A 27,286-nucleotide genomic window follows, 5' to 3' on the forward strand; every position below is an offset into this window, starting at 1 on the left:
AGAGTGGGAACAGGAACATGGAGAAGTAAGAGGACACCTGGGCTTTAGTCAAGATCCTGTCTAAAACAAAACAGAGGGGGCGGGAGAGCTGGAGCAATGGCTCAGTGGTTAGAGCACAGGCTGCTCCTCCAGAGGTCCTGAATTTAATTCTCAGCAACCACACGGTGGCTCACAACCATCTGTAATGAGATCTGATGTCCTCTTCTGGTATGCAGGTATACATGCAGATAGAGCACTCATACATAAATAAATCTTAAAATAAAACAGAAACTAAGAAATTACTTTAAAATATTTTAAAGATTCAAATGATGTATCTGCTTGGCATGTATGCTGCTTTGTCATAGTTTCTCCCCTGTCAATGAAGTCATTGTAACCGATGTTTCTATGGCTTCTTGTTCTACTTGATTTTAAGTATTGAAGGGGTACAAAAAAAAATGAAAGATTCTGTACCCATGTCATCCAAAAACATGACCATCGCCCACACGCGCTTAGTGCTATGAATGTAGAGTATACATCAGACCTCCAAGACAATATGGTAATGATATTATAGCTCAGTGGTCAAGCGCTTGGCTAGTGTCTGTAAGGCCCAGGACTTGATCCCCAGTGCTACAAGGCAAAAAGACTACATGAATACAATGTAGTTCTAGCTGTCCTGGAACTCACTCTGTAGACCAGGCTGGCCTTAAATTCAGAGATCCACCTGCTTCTGCCTCCCAAGTGCTGAAATTAAAGGTGTGCACCACCACTGCCAGGCTGATATATTAATATAGTAAATAATTATAATTGTATAGATAGTAGGCTGGTAATATTAACTTTGTCTGCTTCTTAAAAATTTAAAATTAGACATATGCTTTTGAATTGGATTTTAAATGAGAGATGTGGGAAACAGTTGATCTAAAGCAAAGTCCTGGGAACTGTTACGTGTGAACAAACCTTTGTTACTAGGTGAGAAGGTATGGGGACAAGATAGAAAGAAACACGGGCTGGGCCCCAACTCTCACCACAGCACCTGGGAGGCAGAGGCAAGCCAGCCACATCTACAGAAAAGCTCCAGGATAGTCAACCCACAGAAAAACCCTGTCTCAAAACAAAAACAAAAAAACCAAAAAACCATGACATAAGACAATATATGGGACAATATATGGAATTTCCTCTTTGGAAGAAAGAGGCCATTACTTCAGCTGGACTTCTGAGATCTGTGTGAAAGAGCAGGATGTGAGCTGTACTCAACTAACGCCCACCGCACACCTGTGAGGAAAGACAGTGTGCTGAGAGGGTATTACAGAAATGATTGTAAGCCGGCCCCTGCCAGGAAGAGGTTCATCGCTTGGTACACTCTGTGCTGCCAAGCCTGTGCCTGGCCCACAAGACACTCCACACTTACTAAACAAGATGGACTTAGGTCTCTAGCATCCGAAGGCATGTACAGCTCTCAGATGACTGGGACACAGTGAAACCTGGTCCTCGGGATTGTGCAGCAAGTGCCCCAACTGCTGAGTTCTCTCCAGCCTCACAAGGAGAATTAGAAATCACTTTTGGTTGGTGGTGCATGTCAGTGATCCAGCACTTGGGAAGCGAAGGCAGGAGGATCAGAGAAGTTCAAGACCAGCCTCAGCTAAATAGCAAGTTCAGGTCCAGCCTGGGCTACATGAAGCCCTATGTTAAATAAACAACAACAAAAAAAAAAAAACAAAACTCTATGGCTGGAAATGTGGCTAAAATAGTGGAGCACGTGCCTAGCATGCTTGAAACCCTAGGATCAACAGCCAGCACTGCATAAAGTGAGCACAGTAGTATATATCTGCACTCCTAGCACTCTGGAGGGCAAGGCAGGAGAGTCAGAAGTTCAGGGTCATCTTGGCTACATAGAGAATTCCAGGCCAGGCTGGGACACGAGATCATATCTCAAAACCAAACAGACCAGTGATGTATTTCAGCAGGTAAGGTCACTGCTGCCAAGCCTCACCATCCGAGTTCAGTCCTCTCAACCTTCAGGGTAGAAGGAAAGAAATGAGCTCTGTAAATTGTCCTTTGACCTGAGTTAGTAATACAATCTAAAAACTGGAGGGCTGGAGAGATAGGTCAGCAGTTGAGAGCACTGGCCCTTCCAAAGGGTGTCCACTTTCCATTCTTAAGCATTTACATAGCAGTGCACTGCCATCTGTAACTCTAGTCCCAGGGCGTCTAAGACTCTGGCCTCTGTGGGCTCAGACAGCATGTTGGCAAAACACCCATATGTATTTTTAAAAATTAAAAAAAAAATTCAAACAAAATGTAATGATGTTTCTGGAGCCTAGAATGTCATGCATAGGAAACAAGCATTCGCCATCGAGCAACACTCCCAGCTCTATCAGAGCACTGAGCCCTGGGTTCATGAGCCCATTACTATTATAACACCTCTTACTCTCTTACACACACATACAAACAGAAACCCCCCAAGGCCTCAAACTCTAGAAAAATATACTAAGGGGCACTCAGGAACTGAGGATAAGTTCCAGGTGAAACTCACTTAGCATGTGCCGGGTCCTGGGTTTGCTTCTCAGCCTCCCCTCACCCCCCACGCAAGTGTGTACATGTGACGGCTAGAGGTCAATACTAGCTACTAGACACAATCTAATTTTTTAAAAATTATACTTGTTTACTTATGTGGCTATTTGTGTGTGGAAGTTGGTTGGTTCTTTCCTTCCACCATGTAGGTCCCGGGGATTGAGCCCAGAGCTTCAGGCTTGTACAGTAAATGCCTTTTCCCACTGAACCCTCCTCCCTTCCCTAGGACTTTTGTTTGGAGACAAAAGTGCACCTTTATGCCCAGCTTTTGTTTTTTGTTTTTGTTTTTTTTGAAGGCAGAGTTTTGAGCTGGAGAGATGGCACAACAGTTAAGAGCACAGGCTGCTCTTCCAGTGGTCTGGAGTTGAAGTCCCAGCACCCACACAGCGGCTTAGTCTTCTGTAGTCGCAGAAGACTAATGCCGTCTTCTGGCCTCCTTGGCGTCAGGCACACGCATGGTGCAATGACACAGGTGAGGACAAGCATAAAGCACTTTACCAACTGAGTTCTCTTGGATCACCGTGTTTGTTGCGTCTAGTTTATGTGCTGTTAGGGAAACCAGGGCTTCCGGCTTGCTAGGCAAACATTTAACAATTGAGCTATATCCCTAACATCTCCCCACCCCCTTGTTTGTTCTTGAGACAAAGTCTTACTGTGTAGCTCTGGAACTTGCTATGTAAATCAGGCTGGCTTCAAACTCCTTCTGCGTCTTGTACAGGAATGAAAGGTGTGTACCACCACCAGGCCTGACATCTTTTTTCCTGCTCTATTGTTCAGTCTGGCCTTGAACTCCTAGCTCAAGACAGGCCTCTTTCTGTCTCAGCCTCTCAAGTAACTGAGACTTCAGACACACACTGGTGTGGCCAAGGAAAAGAATTTATTAAAGGATGTTAACCCCCACATGGAAAGAGTCTGAAGAATGGAGACTGAGGTCTAGTGAGTCAGCCACTGTAACAAAGGGTAGAAAGAGTTAGTTAGGAACTTTTTTACTTCCTTCTGCAGGGACTAGGAAACCCCCTCCCTGCCCCCAACACACACACAAGGTCTCATGCATCCCAGGGTCACCTCTGACTTGCTAGGATGACCTTGAACTTATTTTTACCTAGGTGATGGGTGTAGAGGCACCTGATAGGTGCATAGGCCCCTGTGGAGACCAGAAGAATATATGGGATCCCCTGGAACTGGGATGCTGTCACCCCAAACTTGGGTCCTTGGGAATAACAGCAAGTGTTAACTACTGAGACTATTAAGCCATCTCCTCCTGAGGTGTGGCCTTAAGTCTGTCATCATCTCCTCTATGTTGGGATTATTGGTTTGCAAAAAATTGGTATGCAGTGCATGGCCATAGACCCAGGGCTTCATGCATGCTAGGCAAGCTCTCTGCCACTTAAGCTACATCTTCTCTATGGATTCTTTGTACAAGTGTTTTGCTTGTATGTGTGTGTGTATGGGTACCATGAAAATGCCCAGCGCCCACAGAAGTCTGAGGGCAATGGATCCTTTGGAAGAACAACAGGTGCTCTTAGCAGCAGAGCTGTTTCTCCATCTTTGCTTCCTTTATCTTTGAAGGAAGCAAAGGCAGAGAGAGCATCTGAGAATTGAATTGATTGCTACATGCTTAAGAGACCACACAGCATCCCTCTCGCTGAAATGCCTGCTTATATCTTTACAGATTGGGCATCTCATTATGCCAGATCCCATGAGAACCCTTGTGGTCTTTGAAAACAAGGCAGGAACTTACAAGTGGAATTTGCTTTCCCCATTCTCCACCCCAGGAGTCCACACAAGTTAAGCCTCTCTTGCTGAACTCTGATGCTCCTGCAAGGTGGTATCACTGTGGTTACATGTCATTTATTCTGAATATCTATTCAGTCAGCTTCAGTAAGCAACAACTCTTCTACTAAATAACATGTAAACAACCTCAGCATCAAAGCAGTCAAGTGGAAAGCTGTCTTCACCATAAACTCCAGAAGGTGCAGAGGAGCCTTTGGGTTTGGCAGAGGTGGCTGGGAAAAGCCCTCACTCTGTCTTGAATACACATCTGGGCTCCTGGCTACATCCAGCGGAACATAGCAACACCCAGTACCCAGCTTTTCTCCTTATATAGAAAGACCATCTATGCAGGGATCACCACCCTGCAACCTCACTGGGAGGAGCCACTGGCTCAGCCAGCAGGACACAACAGGAGAGAGGAAGTTTTAGAGTTTCCTGTGACTCAAAGCACTAGTCACATTTCAGCAAGTGATCAGACAAGTGAAGGCTGCTGGTACTTCCGGAAAAGCCTGGAGGGCCTTTGTGTGGGATCCTGCAAGGTCCAGTGTGTGTGTCAGCTGAGCAGTGTGGGGATAACATTTCTAGGATCGAGAAACCTGAGTGGGCACCTCCCCACACCTACGCCTTTTATAAATCTTTCTTAGAGGGTAGCCATCTTCTGTCTCCCCTTACTATCTTTGAGTGGTGCGTGCATGTGGGTGTCAGATGTTCTGTCATTGACAACTTTAATTTTTTAAGGTCTCTCCTAGAACTCACTAATTAGGCCAGAGAGCTCTGGGGACCCTGTGGCTTCTGCTCCCTAGGGATAGGGTACAGATGTGGATGCTGGGGAATCCACTCAGGGTCTCAAGCTTGTGTGGCAAGCACTTTACACACCGAGCCATCACCCTAACCCGTCCTCGTTTCTCTTGCCTCTTTTACTCTGGCCTTGGCCCATACCCCAGCCTCTATTTGTCAAGTAGCCCCTAACTAGACTGCCACAGTACTCACTCAGCACGTGCTGTAGGCTGTGCACACAGTGGGCCCTTACAGAGATAATATTCTAGTGGCTAAAACAGATTGAACACAGAAAAGGGCAAATGAGTTGTAAATTAAGTACTTTGCTTTGTGTTGGTGGGACTGGAGATCCAATCTGCAGCCTCCTCAAGAAAACAAAACAGACTACAGCAAGGAGTAGAGGACTTGAGTAGACTGATCCAGCGAGTGATATTCTCTCTCTCTCTCTCTCTCTCTCTCTCTCTCTCTCAGGGCAGGGTCTCATCCAGCCTAGGTTGGCCTTCAACAGCTGGTCCTTCTCCTCCCAAGGGCTGGGATTACGGGCTAAGCCACCACACCTAGCTTCTAACCTCTTGCCAAGTCCCCTCTGACCAGCACGCCTTCTCTTGACTCATAGCTGCCTTCAGCTCTAATGCCAGTCTAGGACAACATCCTTTACTTCTTAATCAGAAACTGATTCCTTTACCTTAAAAGAAAGTTTTTTTTTTTTGTTTTTGTTTTTTTTTTGTTTTTTGACAAGGTCTCACTACACAGCTCAGAATGACCTCAAATTTGAAATTGCTCTGCCTCTGCTTTCAAAGTGCTGAGATCATGGAGGACTGACACCATAATCTGCCTTTTTTTTTTTTTTTTTTTTTTAAAGTGTGCTGATGCCGTTCCAGGCACTGATGATTTCACTTGGTTGTCAGGAAGATTAAAACAGGTAACTCAAGATGGCAAACCACTCCGAAAATGAAGGAAGGTGCATGCCTTTTACCCCAGAGAGATCTCGGCCAATCTCAGGCCAGCTGGGGCTACAAAGTGAGACCTTGTCCCAAAATTGAAAAGGAAAAAAAAAGGCCTATACAAATATGAATTGTTTAGTAATCATCGTTGTTACTCACAAGAGCACCCTGGGAAGCTGGCCAGGCAGGAAAGCTGGGGATCGGGGTGGGGAACGGACCAGCTCTTTGAACCCTGTGACACAGGAGGGCTGAAAAGCTGCCTGGCTTCTTAGGCGGGGCTTGGTTTTCTGCTTTCTTCCGTTCCCCACCAACTCAGTTGATCACAAGATGCAACTTGAACTTTTGCACTGATTTCCACACCAGAGTTCGTAAGAGCTGAGACACCAAGGCCTCGATGTCCACTTCCTTGTTTGTGCCCCCGCTATGCACAAACAGCGGAACCACCCAGTCTCAGTGCTCTCCTGAGGTTGCAGTGAGGACTAAACGATAAGCTTGACGTGACGCTGAAGACAGTGTCTGGTACAAAGCAAGCAATCCTGATCAAAGTTACAGAAACCCACTGTGCTTCCTGGTTCAGGGCGTATCAGAGAGGTCTCTGTGGGAAGGGGACGGTGCAATGGGCAGAGTAGAGGTGCTTGGAGCATTGAGAGCATGGCCAAACGGTGTAGGCTTTGCGCCATGTGGGGCTTAGCAGTCTTCCAACAAGTGACCCAGGAGCACCCTCGGGAGGCCCAGGACCCCATCTCCAGCCGGGTGGGGGAGGGGCTGCAGAGAGCGGCTTCCTCGCTTTATTCGAGGCCTTCTTGGAAGGTGGCTGGGCTGAGGACACCATTCCCTTCGGCCATGGCCAGTGAGCCAGGCTTGGGAGCGAGGAGTAATGCACAGTGGTATGGAGCACACGGTGAGAAGAGGGAGGGAGGCAACTGGGAGTGCCAAGCTCCAGCCAAAGGACCATCACTTTTCACAAAAGCTCGCTACCCCAAAACATTTTTTCTTTTTGATTTTAGACAGCCTAGAATACAATTAGGCAATGCTGTCCAGCTGGGTCAGTCCAAAGAGACTCCAAGAAAAAGTGCTTATTTCCCAACGAGGGGAGCAGAGAGTGGCAAGAGGCTTCCCAGAATTAGCAAGAATTTGGGGTGAAGACCGACAGTGGAGGCCAGGAACTCCCTAAAGACCCTGTCAGTTGGCATAGGTGGCTCAGGGGTCTCAGGAGGCTGGAGTCCTTTCTGAATTCTGGGATGTGGTTTCCAACGCAAATAAAGGCCAATTAGTAGAAATGGGCTGGAGTGTGTCCAAGCACTTCCTGTCTGTCCTTTGAATCGTTTGGAAATGGTTAACAAATAGGTTGGACACCTGGCTCCAAATGAGAGATGGGAATTTCCATGTAAAGCTCCAACTGTAAAACTCTTCCTTCCCCAAGCAATTCAGACCAGGACTCAAGTGCGCCCTAATGATCCAAAGTCCTAAGCAGGCTTGACTAAGTCAGCAACGGCCGCCGGCCACAGATTGGAAGAAACCCTTTACATGTAAAAAGGCTATGCTGAGAGGGACAGCCGTGTTTCCAGCGTCACTGGCTGGTGGATCTGGATGACAAACCCTCAAAAGTTGCATTTCTGTCTGTTCCCAGACCCAGCCAGCCACTTGCAACAGACTCACTCTCACAGGTTGGGAGAATTTGCATAAATTCAGATCTGAAGTGAATTCTGATGGGGAGCAGCAGCCATCCAAAACAACCTCCTTTTTGAGTTCCCATTTATGCCCACACAGATCTGGGCAGGTCCAGTGGGGTCAAAGAACAAGAACAGTTGGCACCTGCCTATCCCTGCCCTGTGCAATTCTCAAGGCTTGAGTAAGCAGCTGCGAATCACAGGCTTTGTAAGATCTCTTCCCTTCCCGGAACAGGCTAAAAATGCAAATGCACTAGGTAGGTTATTTGCTGCACTGCGTGGCCTCACCTCTAAGGCAAACATATTACTTCAGGTGAACTCTTGACCCTGTAGGGAAGGGACTGGAACCCACACCCCTGTCAACCACGGATAATCCTATGTAAGGTATGCTATGTGGTCTCTTAGAGATAGGATGTTGTGTTTAAAAAGTACTCCTAAATTACCTTAGTAGCAATCTTATTAATTCTTCGGTAGCAAGTCAAGCCGGAGGCTGTGTTACCTGTCTATAATCTGAACACCCTATGGCCTAGGCAGGACAATCTCCTCCTGTGCTACACTATTCACTACCACATGCACACACAACCAAGTTATTTATGAAGAAAATGCATCAGCTTTTTTGGTGCCTATTAAAAAAGGTCGGGCCAGGTATAGTGGCGCATGACTTTTATCCCAGCACTCGGGAGGCAGAGAAAGGTGGATTTCTGAGTTTGAGGCCTGGTCTACAGTTTCAGAACATCCAGGGTGACATAGTTACCTATACTAAATGACCTGGATTCAGTTCTGAAAGCTGTTGTTTCCCTGCTCAAACTTTCTTTTTCTTTTTTAAAACATTTATTTAACAAGTGTATGTGCACGGTGTATGAGAAGGACCAAGGGCAATCTGTAGTTGTGGACTCTGTCCTCCCACCATGCACAATCCCAGGGATTGAGCTCAGACGATCAGACGGTCGGGCTTGGCAGCGAGCTCCTTCATCCAGTAAGCCATCATGCTGGCCGTATCTAGTTTTTCTCGGTCTTATATAGTACGCTCTTTTCCTCTCGGCCCTCCCCCTTTCTTGAGATAAGGTTTCAGTTTCAATACTGTTTGTGCTGCCTCAGATTCCCCGGGGCTGAGATCAAGGGGCCAGTCAGAGTCTTTTTCTGAATTTGAGCTTTTTTTCAAGACAGATGCCCTGGAGTTCACTCTGTAGACCAGGCTGGCCTCTGCCTCTCAAGTGCTGGGCTCAAAGGCTTTTCACCACGAGAGCCTGATTTGGACTTTATAACTGCTTTCTGGCCTGGTGGAAGGGTTCTGTGGCAGGACTGAAGCTCGGAGTTTGACTCTTGAGCCTCATGTGGAAGGAAAAGGAAACTGACAGGCAGAAGCTGTTCTTGGACCTTCAGGAACTCACTACGGCATGTGTACGCTCATCCACAAAAATAAAACGTAGTTATTAAACAAACAAACAAACAAACAAACAACAACAAAAAACCCGAAACAAAACTTGTCAAGCTGGAATGTAGCCTCAGCACTGGGAAGAAGACACACATAGTTACACAACACAATACCCCTCAAAATAAAATTTAAAAGGTTTGGCCAAATAGTCTTTTTCCTTACTACAAAAACCTATCTAAGATGCTGAAGGCTTCAAAGGAGCACGTGAAGACCGGTGCAGCCCGGCGGCAGCTCCTGCTAGCGGCAGCGCTAAAAGCCTAGGTTTGAAGTGGAGAACCTGCGATAAGTTTCTGGTGCACTTGCTACATTATGACGTTTCTGCATGTGTCTAAGATCATCTTTGATGATTTAAAAACTGAAGACAGGAGTGGAGAGATGGCAAGCAGGTGGGAGCAAACCCTGCTCATGTGGAAGCCCTGGGTTTAGCTCCTAACACGCCCCACCTGTAATTCCAGCTCCCATGCAATGCCGTGTTCTGACACTGTAATACATGTGCACATACCCCCACACAGATACACGCAACTAAAAAACATATCAGTCTAAAAACCTGAAGTTAAGGCTAGGTGTGATTAGTTCAGGCACTTTGGAGGCAGAGGCAGGCAGAACTCTGAGTCAGAGGCTAAGCTGGTCTACACGGGGAGTCCCAAGACAACTAGGGCTACACAGACAGACCCTGTCTCAAAACATACAGACAAGCAAAATAATGAAACAAAACTGGAGTTATAGGAACATTTACCACAGCAACTTATTAAGCTTAACGCAGGTTTTGTGTTTGGTGGGTGACAGGAATCTCATACTGTCTTTATGCTACAGACAGCAGAGCATGCTGGAGTCAGGAGGAGGTTAAGGAATGCTCACCACAGGAGGTGCTTCTACACTTAGCAGGCGAAAAATACACCATTTGCAGTCTTCTTTTTTTCTAGCTTGTCAGGAGGATGGGACAAGGCCAGTGGTCCTCAACCTTCCTAACGCTGTGACCCTTGAATACGGTTCCCCATGTTGCGGTGATCCCCCAACCACGAGGTTATTTTCATTGCTACTTCATAACTGTAATTTTGCTACTGTTATGAATCATAATGTATTTTAGGAGACAGAGGACTGCTAAGGGGCCATGACCCACAGGTTGAGAACCACTGAACTATATGTTCAGCATCCAAATAAATGGAAGTATCCTTCTTCAGAGCCCCACACTCCAGATTATGTGTACATAAGATTCCAGACCCATTCCATGGCAGTGTCTGATTGAATAAACTGCAGATGGGGCATGCAGCTGGAGTGCAGAGGAACAAAATAAGACTTATGAGATGGAGTCAGAAGGCCCGAGCTCTCTCCAAGTTTCAGGAATATCAAACCATCCACTTGCAAACTTTCTGGGCTCCTACTAGCTAGACTTAAGTAGTAGTATCTTTGGAGACATATAACTATATATTTATGATAGTGGTTAATGAAACCAGGCAACCATGGGACAGAAGAGATATCTCACTGCTTCAGCGGGAATCCAGGACAAATGAACAGAGTTTAGGGCTTGATTAGTCTCCTAGACTTTTAGCTTAGGAAACCATTTTTTTTTTCCTTAAATATTCTATCCTGAAGCAAGTTTTATAAATAAATCCCAAAGACTTAATATAATTCACACTTAACATCTTCTTTCTTCAAATAAACACAAAATAAAATAGTGAGGCAAAGAGATGAAACAATTGCAAAGTAAGGTGGGAATTCTGATGCTAGCTAGCTAACATATGAATTATACTAGTCTAAGCCTGGCAGCACGGTGCATACGAAGTTAATTCTAGCACTTGGGAGGCGAGGGTGTGTTGATCTCTTATGAGTCCAAGACTAGCCTGGTCTCCATAGTGAAGTCTTATCTCAAAATAAATAAGTAAATAAACAAGCAAACAAACAAACAAATAAAAATTTCATTGTTAATTTGGGCATTGCTTTTCAAGTATGGCCAGGTAACAAATTGTTAGTCCCTGTAAAGAAAAAAACATAAACCAACCAGCCAACCAAAAGCCAACAAAGGACAACCTTTCCAAAATCCATGAGGCAAGGTGACTTTTCATTTTTATTTATTTAGTTATGACTGTGACGACTACCCCAATTTCCTAGGAAGTTTTCTCTTGATACTGCTGCTGTTGTACCAAGGTATAAGGGCTCCAAGTCTCACAAGACATAAGGACCACAATTTTTGACTGCAAACCATGATGCTGGGTAATGTTTGAATGAAAACATTTGATATGGATGGTCAGATGAAAGATACCAAAATGTCAGACAGCCCATCGACTGCTGTTGCCATGAGATTCAACAGTCAACATCAGTCTGATAAGCTATCCGACAAGGTGGTACAGCCATGCGATGTCACGACCACGACAGGGGGCAAGCACGAGGTGCTCAGGCAGGGTTTAAAGCAAAGCAAACATCTCTGGTTTGCTGGGGCTTAATGCCAATTCTAGGAAAGAAAGCTGTTTATTTTCCTACCAGGCAAAACAAAATGAACAGGGTCAATCAAAAAAATGTCAAAGGAAAATCACATTGAAATAAAACACAGAAATCACACAGAGAAGTAAGCTTCCACCTGTTAAAGCCGGAGTACAAACAGCTAAAACTAACATGAACATGAAAAAGCCTTTCTTGCTAGTGTCCTCTGATTTATACATCACCACTTCTTGTTTTTATAAAGTAAGAGATTCCCACTCTAGGTGAACCTCATAGTCCCGCTTAGATCTCCAGCCCAACAACAAAACACCTTGGAGGTAGCTCTCTCAGGCAATACATAAAAGCCTGGGCAATTCTGGTTTAAGTCTAATTGGCAAGGCTGCCACTCGCTTTGTAGAAGTGAAAAAGAAACAAAAAACCATAGCACTAAAGAAAACGGACACAATTTCGGAATGATCAAAGATGTCTTTATAAAGTTTTTCACGACTTCATTCTAAATATACAGAATAAAAAATGGCGTACTCATTTGTGAGACACCAACCAGATTTTCCTTATACTGTTTCAAAATTTAAAGATCAATTTCCCCAGAGGGTGTGCAATGCGTCATAAAATGGCCTTTTTGAGGGTGGGAAAGGAAGGCATATTAAATTGTTCCATGATAGACATGCAAGATTGCTATCCAATATATATAACTTATATACATTTGGTGACTTAGAAAAAAACAATCATTTGTGACAAGCCTAAAAAGCCTGACATATTTAACATACTTCAGAAGGTTCTGTGTGGCCCTGTGAAGGTATCAGAAGGCCAGTTTTTGTTAAGTTTGCAGCAGAACATCACATCCACCCTAAAGAATACGACGTGGATTGAACTGAGGGTGTAGACACCTTACCTTAACAAATAAAGTATGTCAGTGTAACATATGGACTAAACTGCTTTCAGGAAGAATGTTTTAAAAATCAACACAGGTTGGAAACGGGGACCTTCCTTCCTGGTTAGAGCCCTCCCAGTGTAAGGCAGGACTCCACCATGTTAACTTCTGCAGATAAAAACTCTCTGCTTATTTAGTTTTCTCCTCTGAGTTCAAGCGCTGCTGGATTCGTTTGGCATAGTTTTGTGCCATGGAGTTAATAATAGACAGGACAAAGTAACACACCATTGCAACCACCAGCTTCTCAAACATCCAGGATAACCAGTTTTCTCCCTGTAGGAAAGAAAGCAGAACAATTCAAGAAAAAGGGTTTCCTCGGTTCAACACTAAGGAGATTATTTGCAACACTTCAAGGGAAACAATGAGAACTTGAGGCTTGCCTATTATACCCAAACAACTAAAAACCGGTCTCTAGGTAGGCTGAAATCCACATTCAGGCCAAGCTTTTCCACACTAGGTTGTCAGTTCAAGCTGTGGGATGGATAGCTGATGCTAACCTGTATGGCTTAGGGAGGGATGGGAGGGTGGGCTGTCCTTTTACACTGTGACAGAGTGGTCTGGTTAGAGTCTATACTTTCTCTACAGCCTTGCAGACCTTGCTTGGAAGGGGAAGAGGACCTAAACTCTGAGAGCTGCTTTTAGAACATAAATGTGAGCCCTCTTTGGCCACAGCGGCAAAGAGCTATTTGAAGTCTAAAGCCAAGGGAAAGCGGCTGCTCTCCCCCAGGCTCCCTGTTCAGGGTGCTGCCTACACATCTGCTGGTTCTTTCCTCTGCCTCAGGAACTGAAGGCAAAACGGCCAGGCAGTTTATTCAAGTTAAAAGTTCAGCTGTGGTAAAAGCCTTGCTTTATTTAAAAGAAAAAAGAAAGAAAGAAAGAAAGAAAGAAAGAAAGAAAGAAAGAAAGAAAGAAAGAAAGAAAGAGAGGAAGGAAGGAAGAAAGGAAAAGAAGAAAAGAAAAGAAAAGAAAAGAAAAGAAAAGAAAAAAGAAAGAAAGAAAGAAAAGAAAAGCAAGCAAGCAGTTGCTTTCCTACAGCAGAAATGAAAGGGGATAACCATTTTACCTACTGCTTGGTGATGGTGCACGTGTTAACTTTTTAACCTAGCCTGGAAATGTATGTAATAACTCATGTAAGATCAAGACAGCATCACACACAACAGAATCCTGTCTTCCATTACCCCATCCTTGTTTCTGAAAAGCCACTAGACATAGACCAATAAACTCCCTCAGCCACCCCATCTAAAACCCGGAGAGCTCCGGATCTAGTTTGAGCCTGCTGATGCCTGCCGAGGGGGGAGAAGCAGGAGGGATCCTCACCTGCGGTGTGCCCGCTTCACTTCTGTGATGAAGCTTCTGCCGCTGCGCCTCCAGGTACTCTTGAAAAGGCTTCTGCAGAGACGGACCTATGCCGGGGACAGCACTGGAGGCAGGTACCAAAGGAAAGACACATTTGGGAAGAAAAGCAAGAGAAATGTTAAAGGAAATCTACTTACCCTTCAGATTAAAAAAAAAAAAAAAAAAAGAAAAGAAGGGCGGCAAGGACTTCATAAAAAGGACAAAATTCAACAATCAGGGTCACAGCAATCCTGTGAAGCTTGGATAGTGATAAAATTCCTCCTGAACTCCTTAGAGGTCTCGCCAGCAGTAATGCATTTGGGAGAAAGTAGGAGAGAGCTCAGAGCCACTGCTATGTCAGGAGGGCGAGGCTAGTGCAGCTGAGACTGCACACTGCTGTGGCACAAAGAATAAAATGAATGACTTCTGAGAAGTCCCACATTTATCACCACTAGTTCCTGTAAGAACTGGTTTAAACCGATTAATAAGGAAATGACTTATGCTTGTGTCATCTCTAGTTAAAAAAGAAACTGCCCTCCCTCTCTCTGACTGTCCCGTCTTCTCAGGGGGATGGGGTGGGTGGGAGGTGCTTTCTCAATCTAAGTCCTTATTAGGACAACCCCTGCGTCATCCTTATCCAAAAAGAATGCATTAGCACATTGGGGAGGCACCTCCCCCCAGCCAGAAGTCAGTGATTAACAAAGGAACAGAGAGGAACTGCGGACCCTGAATCATTTCATGGCTTATGATGGATGTTTGCCCAGAAACTCCTGTACATTACTAAACAGCTTGTTCCAAGATGTCTGGATAGCTATCTCTGATAAGGCTCTGGACCAACCAAGGTCCCCAGAGTTCGTAGAGCTAGGGCTGTAAAACCGGTCTGGCAACTGAAGCTACCAGGCTCCGGTCCCCCGCCACCCCTCCTTTTCTTTTGATAGCTAACAGGTTGTGTTAAACGGTACTGTGGGGCAACTTTGAAAAGTAAACACCCTTACTTCCTGTACCCTTTATTTTCTCATCTGTCTTATTTGCTACAAGGCAAATAAGCCCGTACTTTTCCTAGGGCCAGAAAAAGTATAGCAGGCACATGTGCGCAGTGCCCAGTGCTACCCCGAAAGCGTACTGACACCAGTGAACGATTTCCTCACCCCCCCCCAAGCAGAATAATAAGAGAAGACTCTTTTTTGCTACTATATTTGCCAGCCAGCAACAACTTCCCAACTGCTAGCCATTCTTTTTCTTTTGTACTATTATTACCTATCAGTCTTTTACCTAGTAATATCTTTAACGTTTAATGGAGTCCCTACTTTGTGTCCACACTATAAAATAGAAAAGCAAAATGCAGCTGGGCATATTAGCACACTCAAGTAGTCCCAGCTCTCATGAGACAGGCAGGTGAGTCTCTGTGAGTTAAGAGGTCTTTTGTAGGGACAGTTAGGACAGCCAGAGCTACACGGAGACCTTGCCACAAAACCAAACAGGAGAAAGTACAATCCTAGAGACTCAATGTAGAAAATAAACGCTAAGAGAACTGGGAGGGGAAGGAGAGATGACTGAGGGATGGTGATTATAGCCTAAACAGACAAGCTTTGAGGGCGAGGCAATGCAGTCCGACTGCCGACTGCCAACCGCAGACCTACAATGGCAAACAGTGAGGCAGTGCAGTCCCAGGTGGGACTCGCTCTCAGTAGGTGGACATCTCCTTAGGAGCTTAAGCAACTCTTCCTTATAGTACAGGCAGGAAGGCAATTAGTCTCTCCATTTACACTAGGAATATATTCTCTAGATAACAAAACAATTCCAGCAAAGTGTGTGGACAGATACACTGCCTTTGACTGCACCACTGTACCCAGAGGACAACGTCTGGTTCTTCCCTCCTACATGTGGGTCCTGGGAACCTAACTCAGCTTGTTAAGCATCCTTACCTGCAGAGCCACCTCACAGGTCCCCACAAAGTATTCTTACACCAGAGATTTTGAATGAAAAAAAAAAAATTAAAGCTACTACAACAAGTGCTTTTAACCACTGTGTCAGCTTTCTTTTTTTTTTTTAAAGATTTATTTATTATTACACATAAGTACACTGTAGCTGTCTTCACACATACCAGAGGAGGTGTCAGATCTCATTATGGATGGTTGTGAACCACCATGTGGTTGCTGGGATTTGAACTCAGGACCTTCAGAAGAGCAGTCAGTGCTCTTAACCACTGAGCCATCTCTCCAGCCCCTGACAGGGGCTCAAATAGCTCAGCTGGGCTAGAACTTGTTGTACAATCCACACTTGCCAAGACTCCTGATCTCCTGCCTCTACCGTCACAGTGCTGGGACTGCAGGTCTATACCACCATATCCAGTTTGTCCATAGCCTCACACTGCTAGAAAGCACCCTGCCATCCTCAACACACACTCGAATAGCTCAAAAACTCATCCCTTAAGTTATGTTTGAGAAGTAGACCAGAAATACAAATCTCTTCTGGCACACCAAGAACAGTATATTTGCTGCTGTGTGGGTGCATGTGTGCATGTATACATACATTATTACAGTTCAGTGTTGGTTGCAGGTGTTATTCTGAAAGCAATAAATTCAGAGCCACTGTGTGTCCACAGCTAAGAACTCGCCCCTTCTTTTTTTTTTTTTTTTTGAGACAGGGTTTCTCTGTGTAGTCCTGGCTGTCTTGTAGACCAGGCTGGCCTTGCACTCAGAAATCTGCCTGCCTCTGCCTCCCGAGTGCTGGGATTAAAGGTGTGTGCCACCACTGCCCAGCAAGAACTCTCTTATCTAACCCTCAATGGTGGGAGAAGCTCAGAGAACTAGCTTTGTGATATAGAAGAACACAATGCTGTGGAAGAACAAATATAGATAGAGCTATGATTTAGTATTAAACTCTTTTTTCGTTTTATTATTATTATTATTATTTTTAGTATTGAACTCTTTTGTAGCACCCTTATTAGACTAAAATGTACTTAAGCCAGCTTTATAAATAGCTACTTGGTTTCAATAAGAAAGCATTAAAAGAGGGAAGGTTTCTGATTTACCTTCTTCTTGTTGTCCTTTAAAACAATAGGGAGAAAAATATTCTATGGACAAATTAGTAGGCAGAGGCAGGGGGATCTGGCTGAGTTTGAGGCCAGCCTGGACTACAGAGTTCCAGTACAACCAGGGCTACACAGAGAAACCGCGTTTTGAAAAACAATCAAGCTGGGCAGTGAGTGGTGGCACATGCCTTTAATTCCAGCACTTGGGAGACAGAGGCAGGCGGATTTCTGAGTCCGAGGCCAGCCTGGTCTCCAGAGTGAGTTCCAGGACAACCAGGGCTATGCAGAGAAACCTTGTTTCAAAAAACCAAAACCAAAACAAACAAAAAAAACACCCCCCCCCAAAAAAAACAATAAAAAATTAAGCCCAAAGCAAACAAAAAAATTTTGTAGGTGGTAGGTTTGCTTTCTGTTACTGACATTTTTGGGGGGGGGGGGGTAGGAGGGAGGGTCACAAAACAACAAAAATCAATCCTAAACTCTTAAAAGAAAAACCTCAAAAGTTCAGAACTCAAAACTGATTTCATGTGTTTCCCATGGTTTTGTACCTAAGTATATGTTAGCACAAACAGAAGACAGACTTCCTGACAAACAGTAATTACTTTTAAAAAAAAAGAAAAGAAAAAAAAGACAAAAAGAGAACGAGAACTGCAGCAGCACATAGTGACTCACACCTGAGATGAGTGAGGCAGGAGAGTGTGTAAGCCAGGTCAAGCCAACGTGCGCAGTGTGAGAAGGGGCCGAGCTCAAACAGAGCACACAGACAACACTAAGCAACCAACCAAACCAACAAACAGATAAATACACTCAAAATAACACTTGAGAGAAATAAGAGTCCTGACCACTTTGTAAGTAAAATCTTTATTTATTTATTTTTTTTGGTTTTTTGAGACAGGGTTTCCCTGTATAGCCCTGGCTGTCCTGGAACTCACTCTATGGACCAGGCTGGCCTTGCACTCAGAAATCCACCTGCCTGCCTCTGCCTCCCGAGTGCTGGGATTAAAGGCGTGCGCCACCACCGCCCGGCCAAATCTTTATTTTTAAAATAGTTTTAGAAACGTTTAACTCTATTTGTCTAAATCATATATCTAGCAAGAATATGCATTCTGAACTCTCCTCATCTTTACTCATAAAGGCTTGCGTCATTTTGTTCTCAGATCTCCCGAGGAAGCTGCAGAGCTGGGGGAGTCTGTTGAAGAGTGGGTGGGGTAAGTATTCCACAATGCACACAGCTCTATTTGTCGCTTCATGCAGAAGTCGCACTCAATCCAAGTGCACTAGAACCACCCGGCACCACGCCTCCCTCCTTTCATGGAATTCTTTCAAACCGTGGCTCTAGCAAGTTGGTTCGTCACATATAAGAACACATCTAATTAACTTTGAGTCCCTTCTCCGTCATGGAGATAGTAACCTAACTAGATCTTACTATGAAATACCTGAACTTTTCCTTGTGGTTGTCATGATTCTGTTTGGATTGTTCTAGTCAGATGTGTTTTTGGTTAATGTATTGTCATAGCACTATACTTACCAGGAATGTGAGCTGAAAAAGTATACTGTTTTGCTGAAAATGGGAGATCATGTCTATAATCACTGCAGTGGGTAAACTGAGGCAGAAGGATAGCAAGTCTGTGGTGAAACACTGTCTTAAAATCAAAACAAGATCATTCAGGCAACTCAGTGGGTGAGGGCTGATGAGCACTAAGGACAGACGAATGGACGGACAGAGGCGGACAGAGACAGACAGACAGACAGACACACACACCATAAAAACAACAATGCCAGGCATAGTAGCATATGCCTTTAATCTCAGCACCTGGGAGCCAGAGGCCAGCCTAGTCTATATAGTGTGCTCCAGGAGAGCCAGAGCTACAGGGACCTTGTGTGTGTCATCTTCCTGCCCTTTAAAAAATAACCTCAAACCAAACCAACAAAAATGTACTGTTTTGTTAGGTGATGGAAATTCATCTGACTAGTGCAGGGGCAGACTGAAGTGCATTTCAAACTTAACCCGAACTCTGCTTCTTTCTTGACTACTTCCCTAGGATCTGAGTACGAATGAGAGCTCGTAAGACATACTGGTGTGAGTCCTAAACAAGGAAGCTATGGTACAGAGGTAGTTTTCCCCTTTACCTCATTGTGCAGCACTTCAAGGCTAAGTTTTTTGGCACCTCCTGGTGATTATCACAGTACTAGCCTCGGGTGCTAACACAGGGATCACTGAAAACTCTAAGGGAAGAATGCTCTGAGAAGAGTCAGGTCATCACCACAATATTATTATTAATAATAATAACTTATTGCTTTGGTTATATACACACAAAAGCCCCACTTTACTTGTGTGTACACACACACAAAGCACTACAGCTTGTAGTAGAGGTCAGAGGAAAACATGAAGGATGGTTCTTTCATCTCACCATGTGGGCCTTAGGAACTGAGTTTCAGGCCAGCACACTGGCAGTAAGTGCCCGTACACACTGAGCCATCTTATTGGCACTATTTTGTTTGTCAGTTTGAGGTATGTTTTCATGTAGCCCAGGTTGGCCTGGAACTTTTTACATAACTAAGGATTACCTTGAACTCCTGATCCTCCTGCCCTTACATCTAGTGCTAGAATTTGAAGAATGTGCCACATCTGCCTTCTAAACCCATCTTAAGGCTTGGTTAGCAGTCTAATTAAAAGTCAAGGAGGAAGGCAAACTATATCTAAAAAAATAATCTCCTCCCCTCCCCCTCTCTCCTTTCTACACAGCCAGGCTGTCCTGTTGGAACTCAGATATCCACCTGCCTCTGCCAGCCATAGTGTTGGGATCACAGGTGTTGTGAGCAGCAGTCTCTTGTCTTTATAACGGACACCTATGAAGGATCTTTTAGGCATCTGGACAGCCAAACCTGTGCTCTGAGAAAAAACTTTTAAGAATTTTCTGGATTAAATTAGCAAATTTCAGTAGTAAATAAAATTCAGGCAGGCTCTGAACTCACACCCTCCTGCCTGAGCTTCTCATGTGCTGGGCTTACAGGCATGTATCAGGCTTTTTGTAGAACTTAAGATATGGATGGGATGCAGTTCAGAAGCTTAGGAATAGAGTCCTAAGTAGAAAACTATCTGCTTTTTCATGTTCTTTTGCAGGGCTAGTGGGTGGTGGGCAGGGTCTCCTTATGGAGCCCAGGCTGGCCTGGAGCTCTCAAGTGTCCCGACTCAATCTTCAGAGTGCTGGCATCTCAGACACACACTAACATTTTTGGTTAGAATGATCATCTCCCGACTGAAGCCAGCAGAGTCCTCTGAAGACAATGGAGTGGACACTTAACAGCAACAGTGGGACATACAGTAGGGTAGATATACTTTGGGGATAAAATAAAAGCCCTCTCCCATTCTACTTCCATCATATGCAGACCTGTCTTCCATTAAAAAGAAAAAGAGTTGATAATGTTCTTTCTTGTTAAGACACTTATAAATAATTGTTTTTAGAAATATGTACAAAAGAAAGGAAGGAAGGAAGGGGAGGGGAAGAGAGGAGAGGGTACACTTTAGTTAAACATTGTAGGGTTAAAATTTCCTCCCCACCCCCAGACAGTGAGTGATCTAAACAGGCTTAACGGTTAGTATTTTAATGAGTTGTCATTTCCTGCCTGATAAAGATTCTCACAGTGTTTAACCACCAGTTTCCCTGGGGACCAACCAATACTAGAGCTCTATTCATAGTGACTCAGAGCCGACCTCAGACTCCTAGCCTGATTCAACAATGACAGACTACCCGAAACCCTCCACTTAAGGTGGACTCCTTAGAAAGGGCAGGGGAATTTATCAAGAAATATTCTGAAGAAGCCAAAGGCCACCTCATAAGCCTTCATTAATATTAATACCTGTCCTGCCCATTGGAGATTAGAGGGAAAAAATAAGACATCAGTTGTTACCTAACTATTGCGGGAGCGAGCGAGTGGACTGGCACTGACTGAAAACCAGCATTTTTAACTTGGTGAAAGTAAGATCTAGGAATTCTGGGTACTGGGCATGAAAGTGTTACTATTGTTACCATTTCACTGAACATAGAACACAATCTAAGAAGCTGATGTTGCCAGGGAAAATTGGCAAATTGACTTGACTATTTTACCTCTTTTGAATTTGAAAAGTGCTTTCTTTATACACCAGGGTTTTGGAAGCGGATCCCAACATACAATGAACGTAGAGTGAGAATTACATACTGCACTGGAAATTCTAGGCCTTTTATATATGGACTTGTTTGCACTGACAGTCTCTGGCACCTTCTAAAATTTGCTGTGATTCTACCTCAGGGTTTGGGATGAAAACATCTTGAATTTAATTTGCATCTGTGTCCCTCTGAAATAATTAAAAATTCTTTTGTATTCAACTTAGGTCACTGTGTACCCAGTGGCATTATTTATACACATGATAGCATCCCTTTCTTCGAGGCTTGGTGGAAGACAGACCACATTGCTTTTTCCAGACACTTCAGGCATATGGTCGCTTGTGCTTCACAAGGGGTTTCTAGCACGCAGGGTTTTGCAATGCCCTTGCTTTTCAATGTTTGGGATGGTTTCTTCAGAATGCAGACCTGAGCAGGAAGGACAGGCAGGCACTTCTGTCAATGGTAAAGCAGGAGTTTAAGGAATGGTCTGCTGTAATGGGGTAAAAACGATCGTGCTGGCTGTATTCAAACAGCTGCCTGAGACTGAGACTGGCTCTCCATGCTCATCTCCGACTTCCAAGACTGAGGGACAAACACTGCCTTCTGTGGTGCTCTCAGCAAGCCTTGGAAACACATCTTCATTCCGGTTTTCAAAGAACAGAGGCTAATAAACACATCAGGCTGTATTTAAGACAGAGAAATACTCTGTAGCTCAGGCTGGACTGGAAATCATGATAATCCTCCTGCTTCAGCTTCCCAACTGTGAAGATTACCGGAGTGAGCTACCAGGCAAGAATTCTTCTCATCTATCTCTATTGATATTTTCTCTTTATGTTGCTCTGGCTATCCTAGAACTTGCTATGGAGATCAGGCTGGCTTCTAACTCACAGAGATTCGCCTGCCTCTGCCTCTAGATTATTGGATTAAAGGCATGTATGCAGTACCATGCCATGCCTAGCTAGCCTTTATATTTCTACTGTTTCTTTTCTCCCCCACCCCAAGCCTGCTTTTAACTTCCTCTTCTCTCCCCATGCTTGTACATGGTGCACACCATCATGCTCAGTAGTAATTTGTATTTTCTTTTTCCTTAATTTTTTTTTTGTGTATATATGTGTGCCCAAATGTATATATGTATGTACAGGTACCTAAGAAGGCCAGAAAAGGGCACTGGATCCCATGGAGATAGTTACAGGCAGTTATGTCCTATCCAATACAGGTGCTGGAAACAAAACAGGGTCTATTGAAAAAGTGGCAAGTGCTCTTAATTGCTGAGCCATCTCTCCAGCCCTGTAATTTATATTTTCTCTCTAGTTTTTTTTTTTTTTTTTTGGCTAGTATTTCCCTCATCCAAAAACCACATAGTAATTCCTTCTATTAATGAAAGAATAGGTTGAGCTGGAGAGATGGCTCAGTGGTTAAGAGCACTGACTGCTCTTCCAAAGGTCCTGAGTTCAAATCCCAGCAACCACATGGTGGCTCACAACCACCTTAATGAGACCTGATGCCCTCTCCTGGGGTGTGTGAAGACAGCTACAGTGTAATTACCTATAATAAATAAATAAATTAAAAAAAGAATAGGTTTATGTATCTAAGAAGTAGGGTAATTAAAATGTGTCAGGAATTCCTGACCGCCTTTTGTTTTACCCTGTATTATCTAACAAACTGGATTTTTACTTTAATATTCCACTGAAATGCTCTGATAGTGCTAACTTCCTAATAAAATATCCATTTCTCATCAGCAGTCTAGCTATGCTGCATCCCAGCATCTATGACAGAAACATGGAAGAGTTTCTGCAGATTACCACAGACACAAGAAGGGAAGCTATCATCAACTGCAGAGGGAGGTAACTTTAAAGTCAGAACTGCGCCACCACAGCTGCGTCACCACAGTGGGGTTCTAAGCTAGTAATCCTTTCTCAGATCACGGAATGAATACTGGTGGGCCAGACTTTGTTTTTTGTTTTTTTTTCCAGACAGGGTTTCTCTGTGTAGCCCTGGCTGTCCTGGAACTCACTCTGTAGACCAGGCTGGACTCGAACTCAGAGATCCGCCTGCCTCTGCCTCCCGAGTGCTGGGATTAAAGGCGTGGGCCACCACGCCCGGCTTGGTTCAGACTTCTATAACCTTTTAAGAAAATTACTTTCATAATGACCAGCGTAAAACAGAATCAGAGACATGAACTAGATTACATTTTATAATAATAGTAATAAAAAATAGCCATGCAAGGTAGCCCATCCCTTTAAGCCCAGACAGAATTCTGTGACTTCAAGGACAGCCGGGTTTACATGAAGTGAGTTACAGGCTAGCCAGGGCTAGCCAGGGCTACCGAGTAAGACCCTCATTCAACAGAAGCAGCAGCAGCAGCACCAGCAACAAAAGATGCCCAAAAACACCCCAAAACAAAAACAAAAACAAACAAGCAACTCAAACAGAAAAATAAGAAAAGGTTGAGTCTTCCTCCTGTGGTCTAGGCTGACATAGCTCATTCTAACTACTTTCCATAGAGTGAAGAACAAGAAACAACATTCCGACTTCAGAGCTTAATTACTAACTGGTTCAAATGCTCTCTCTTGCCACAGGCAAGCCTGACTCTGAGGTCAAACATCAAGTTAACTGTTGTTAGGAGACAGCGAAGAAGAGCATGGAACATTCTGTAACTGGTGAAAAGTCCCTGTTCCAGCCAAGCCCATCCCCCAGCCCTCGAGTTCAATGACTGAGTTATGGAAACTTCTCCTGTGTGGTAAAACTGGGGACTTTGTCTTCCAATCAGACCCTGGCAAGCTGACAACAAGCCAATGTTCTGCATATGGCTTATTGCAAGTCACAGGCTTAATGTTATTTTCTGGGAATTCTTAGCCTCTATTTGGTGAGAATTCCGGAACATGTCATTTTATAATTACAATTTTTATCATTTGGTTCTGTACTTTAAGAAATATTCACAGGTCTCACGTATTTCTTACAATGTAAGTCTACAATGAATTAAAAATCAGGTTTATGTCATCACAGTAATAGGGAACAAGACGTTAACACTGCCTTTCAAGCTCTCAGGTTTGCTGGTGCTTTGGCTCTGACTTTCCCTCTGACGTACTCAGAGAGTACAAACCAATGCACAAGCAACATCTTTAAAAACAACAGAATTCTGTCCCTGCCCACCTGCTAAGAAACACACCATAAATTAGAAAGCTATTTTCTATATTCTAATCTTTCAGAATTTGTAAGTGGTCCACTATATCTGATTATTTATAGAGTATAACTTAGATCTATCTACTGATTTAGATAATAAGGACATTTTCCCTTAAACCTATTGACATTAGCAACTACTTTCTAGAATTGCCCTAGAAATAAAGCTGTTAATTATGATTGGGGAATAGGCATTATTGAACTTAGGGTGTCATGTTTAGCTAGGCTGTTCCATACTTATATTAAGAATAGCAGTCCACTGGGGCTGGAGAGGCGGCTCAGTGGTTAAGAGTACTGGCTGTTCTTCCAGAGAATCTGAGCTGAGCTTCTCGCACACAGGCAAATGACCATCTGTAACTCCAGCTCCAAGGACTCTGACACCTTCCAGTCTCCACTGTCACTTAAACACATGTGGTATTTACTCACAAAGATATACACACATACACGTAAGTAAAAATATCAAGGTCAGCCTGGTGTATATTGTGAATTCTAGGCAGCCACAATGCATAGTTGAGAGAAAGTTACAAAAGAAAAGAAAAGAAAAGAAAAGAAAGGAAGGAAGGAAGGAAGGAAGGAAAGAGTTTAAGATCATTCTGAGTTGAACCAGACAAACCTGAGCTACATGAACCCATGCATTCAGGATTTAGGGTTATATTTATTATTTTTGTTACAGTGCTAAATATCCCCTGTAAACACTCTACCACAGAGCTACAGCTACAGCCATATTGGTAATTTTCATTTTGAACACTTATATTTTAAAACATCTAGGCAGGCCTCGTTAATCCTAGCATTTGGGAGACAAAGGCAGGTGGATCTCTGTGAGTTTGAGGTCAGCCTGGTCTACAGAGCTAGTTCAAGGAAAGTCAAGGCTACACAAAGAAACCCTGTCTCAAAAAAATAAGAAGTAAATAAATTAAAAAAAAAAACAAAACAACCCAAAGCCAGAGAACATTTCCTATTTGAGCTAGGCATGGAGGTACTTGCTTTTAATATTAGCAGGTGTAGAGGTATGCTGATCTCGGTGAGCTTGAAGACAGCCAGAGTTATGAATAGAGATGCTGTCTCAAAAGACAAAACAAAGCAACAATGTCTTGTTTCAAAGTGTAGGAAAACAAATTTTGTCATGATTGGTGAGAGACTGTGATTATAATTTAATTACTGACAAAATACTAAAAACTCTTTTGGTATCTGATGTTGAAGCCAAATCTAATTAACTTATATTATTTAAAGATTTGTTTATTTAACCACTCAGCTATAACACACACACACGTAATTTAGACAAAGTTTCTCTGTGTAGCCCTGGTTGTCCTAGAACTAACTCTGTAGACCAGGCTATCCTTGAACTCAGAAATTTGGTGACTACCTCCCGGGTGCTAGGATCAAAGGCAGGATTACAGGCATGTGCGGGCTTATATATACTAATGAATAATGTGCACGCATATGTGTCAGCATGTACGTATGTGCACTCAGACAGGTGCCCTCAGAGGTCAAAGGCCTGGAGTGAGTCCCTTGGAGCTGGAGTTGCAGGTGGTTACAAGTCATCAATGTGCGTGTTTAAGCCAGAGCTATTTCTCCAGTCCCTCACTAGGATTCTTTTGGGGACCATGCTAATGCAGTTTAAAAGAAAGGAATAGGGGACAGAATATACTACAATTTAACCAAGTTGTCCAAATATTGAAGGCACTTCAACTTCTATATAATGTAGATAAATGGCAGAATTTCCTAGAAACTTCAAAATCTAAGGAAACAGAAGAATATTGGCTATACAAAAGATCTGCTGACTTTATAGGGTGGACCTTTATTTGAACACATGTGGTCATTTCCTGAGAATCTGCTGTGTGAGTCAGGCTGTCAGGTGCTCAGAACAGTAAACAATACACATGATCTCTGAAATTGAAAAGCTCACAGATGCTGGGAATGGGTCAGCAGGAGCAGGTGGACCTCTGTGGGCTGGCAGAAACAAGATGGTCATCAGGGATAGGGTGGTAGTTGAGTTGGTCCAGCATGCAAAAAGTCTTGGATTTAATCCCCAAAGCCACATAAACTGAGCTTGGTGGGGCACATCTTTAATCCCGGCTCAGGAGGTGGAGGTAAGTTTAAGAAGTTTAAGGTTAGCCTCAATTACATAAGAATGTTTGAAGTCAGCCTGGGCTACAGAAGACTCCCAGAAAAAATAGGGGCAAAGGGGGAGTAACAGAGGTAATCATACATTTATAAACATAAAGATAAACTCTAGCCAGGCGTGGTGGTGCAGGCCTTTAATCCCAGCACTCGGGAGGCAGAGGTGGCGGATTTCTGAGTTCGAGGCCAGCCTGGTCTACAAAGTGAGTTCCAAGACAGCCAGGGCTATACAGAGAAACCCTGTCTCGAAAAACCAAACCAAACCAAAACAACAACAAGAACAACAACAACAACAAGAACAACAACAACAACAAAACAAAACCAAGGGCTGGAGAGATGGCTCAGCAGTTAAGAGCACTGTCTGCTCTTCCGAAGGTCCTGAGTTCAAATCCCAGCAACCACATGGTGGCTCACAACCATCTGTAATGAGATCTGACGCCCTCTTCTGGTGCATCTGAAGACAGCTACAGTGTACTTAAATATAATAAATAAATAAATGGGTAAAAAAAAAAAAAAAAAAAAAAAAAAAAAAAAAAAGAAACCAAAACCAAATCAAAACAACCTTTAAGTGTATGTCATGTTTGTTGCTATGCAGAGAAGTCCCTGGCTTAGGAATATTTGACCAAATCACAGGAAGTTTTCTGAGGATAGGAGCTGAAATCTAATGGACATTCTGACTGTGGACTATGGATTTACCCTCTTTACATTTGGCACCAGTGTGGAATACACACACTTTTTGTGGCACTGGGGAATATATCCGGGACAATCTACATGAGAGGCCTATGATCTACAACTAAGCTGCCCATGGCTAGGAGATGATAATTGCTATTTGCACTACCAGAGGTTGAACTCAGAGCCTCAAGCATACTGCCAAATGGCATTCTGCTAAGCAATTGCTTTGGCACCTGAGATAACTTGATTGACAGACTGGGAGTTGCCAAGGACATATAATGTATAG

The 27,286-nt window shown here is 43.8% G+C and overlaps 1 protein-coding gene, 1 long non-coding RNA gene and 1 other non-coding gene across 5 annotated transcripts in view, besides 1 other annotated feature; 1 reads left to right on the top strand and 2 right to left on the bottom strand.

The window, feature by feature from the left end:
- Positions 1-11,192: 11,192 nt before the first annotated feature.
- The window catches only part of Vmp1 (vacuole membrane protein 1), a 99,979-nt gene continuing 83,885 nt past the window's right edge, over positions 11,193-27,286 (bottom strand). For all 3 annotated transcript variants that reach the window (NM_029478.6, NM_001379040.1, NM_001356531.3), the window contains exons 11-12: positions 13,831-13,933; positions 11,193-12,786 (exon numbers count right to left, since the gene is read on the bottom strand). In NM_029478.6, coding sequence (NP_083754.2) covers positions 12,643-12,786; positions 13,831-13,933 — 247 coding nt within the window. In that variant the 3' untranslated portion in view covers positions 11,193-12,642. The remainder of the gene's footprint in view (positions 12,787-13,830; positions 13,934-27,286) is intronic.
- Mir21a (microRNA 21a) lies at positions 11,402-11,493 on the bottom strand. The gene has a single exon (NR_029738.1). It is a non-coding gene; the product is annotated as a microRNA 21a (primary transcript).
- Positions 13,531-15,164: an enhancer, noted in NCBI's record as "VISTA enhancer mm127". NCBI's record gives its function as "enhancer in: heart[3/6]" and the evidence as "EXISTENCE:transgenic organism evidence [ECO:0001131][PMID:17130149]".
- Positions 17,907-25,830, top strand: Gm46289. Its single transcript, XR_001780284.2, has 2 exons — positions 17,907-18,090; positions 21,030-25,830. It is a non-coding gene; the product is annotated as a predicted gene, 46289 (long non-coding RNA).

Source organism: Mus musculus, chromosome 11, assembly GCF_000001635.26.
Source record: "Mus musculus strain C57BL/6J chromosome 11, GRCm38.p6 C57BL/6J".
Lineage (NCBI taxonomy): Eukaryota > Metazoa > Chordata > Mammalia > Rodentia > Muridae > Mus > Mus musculus.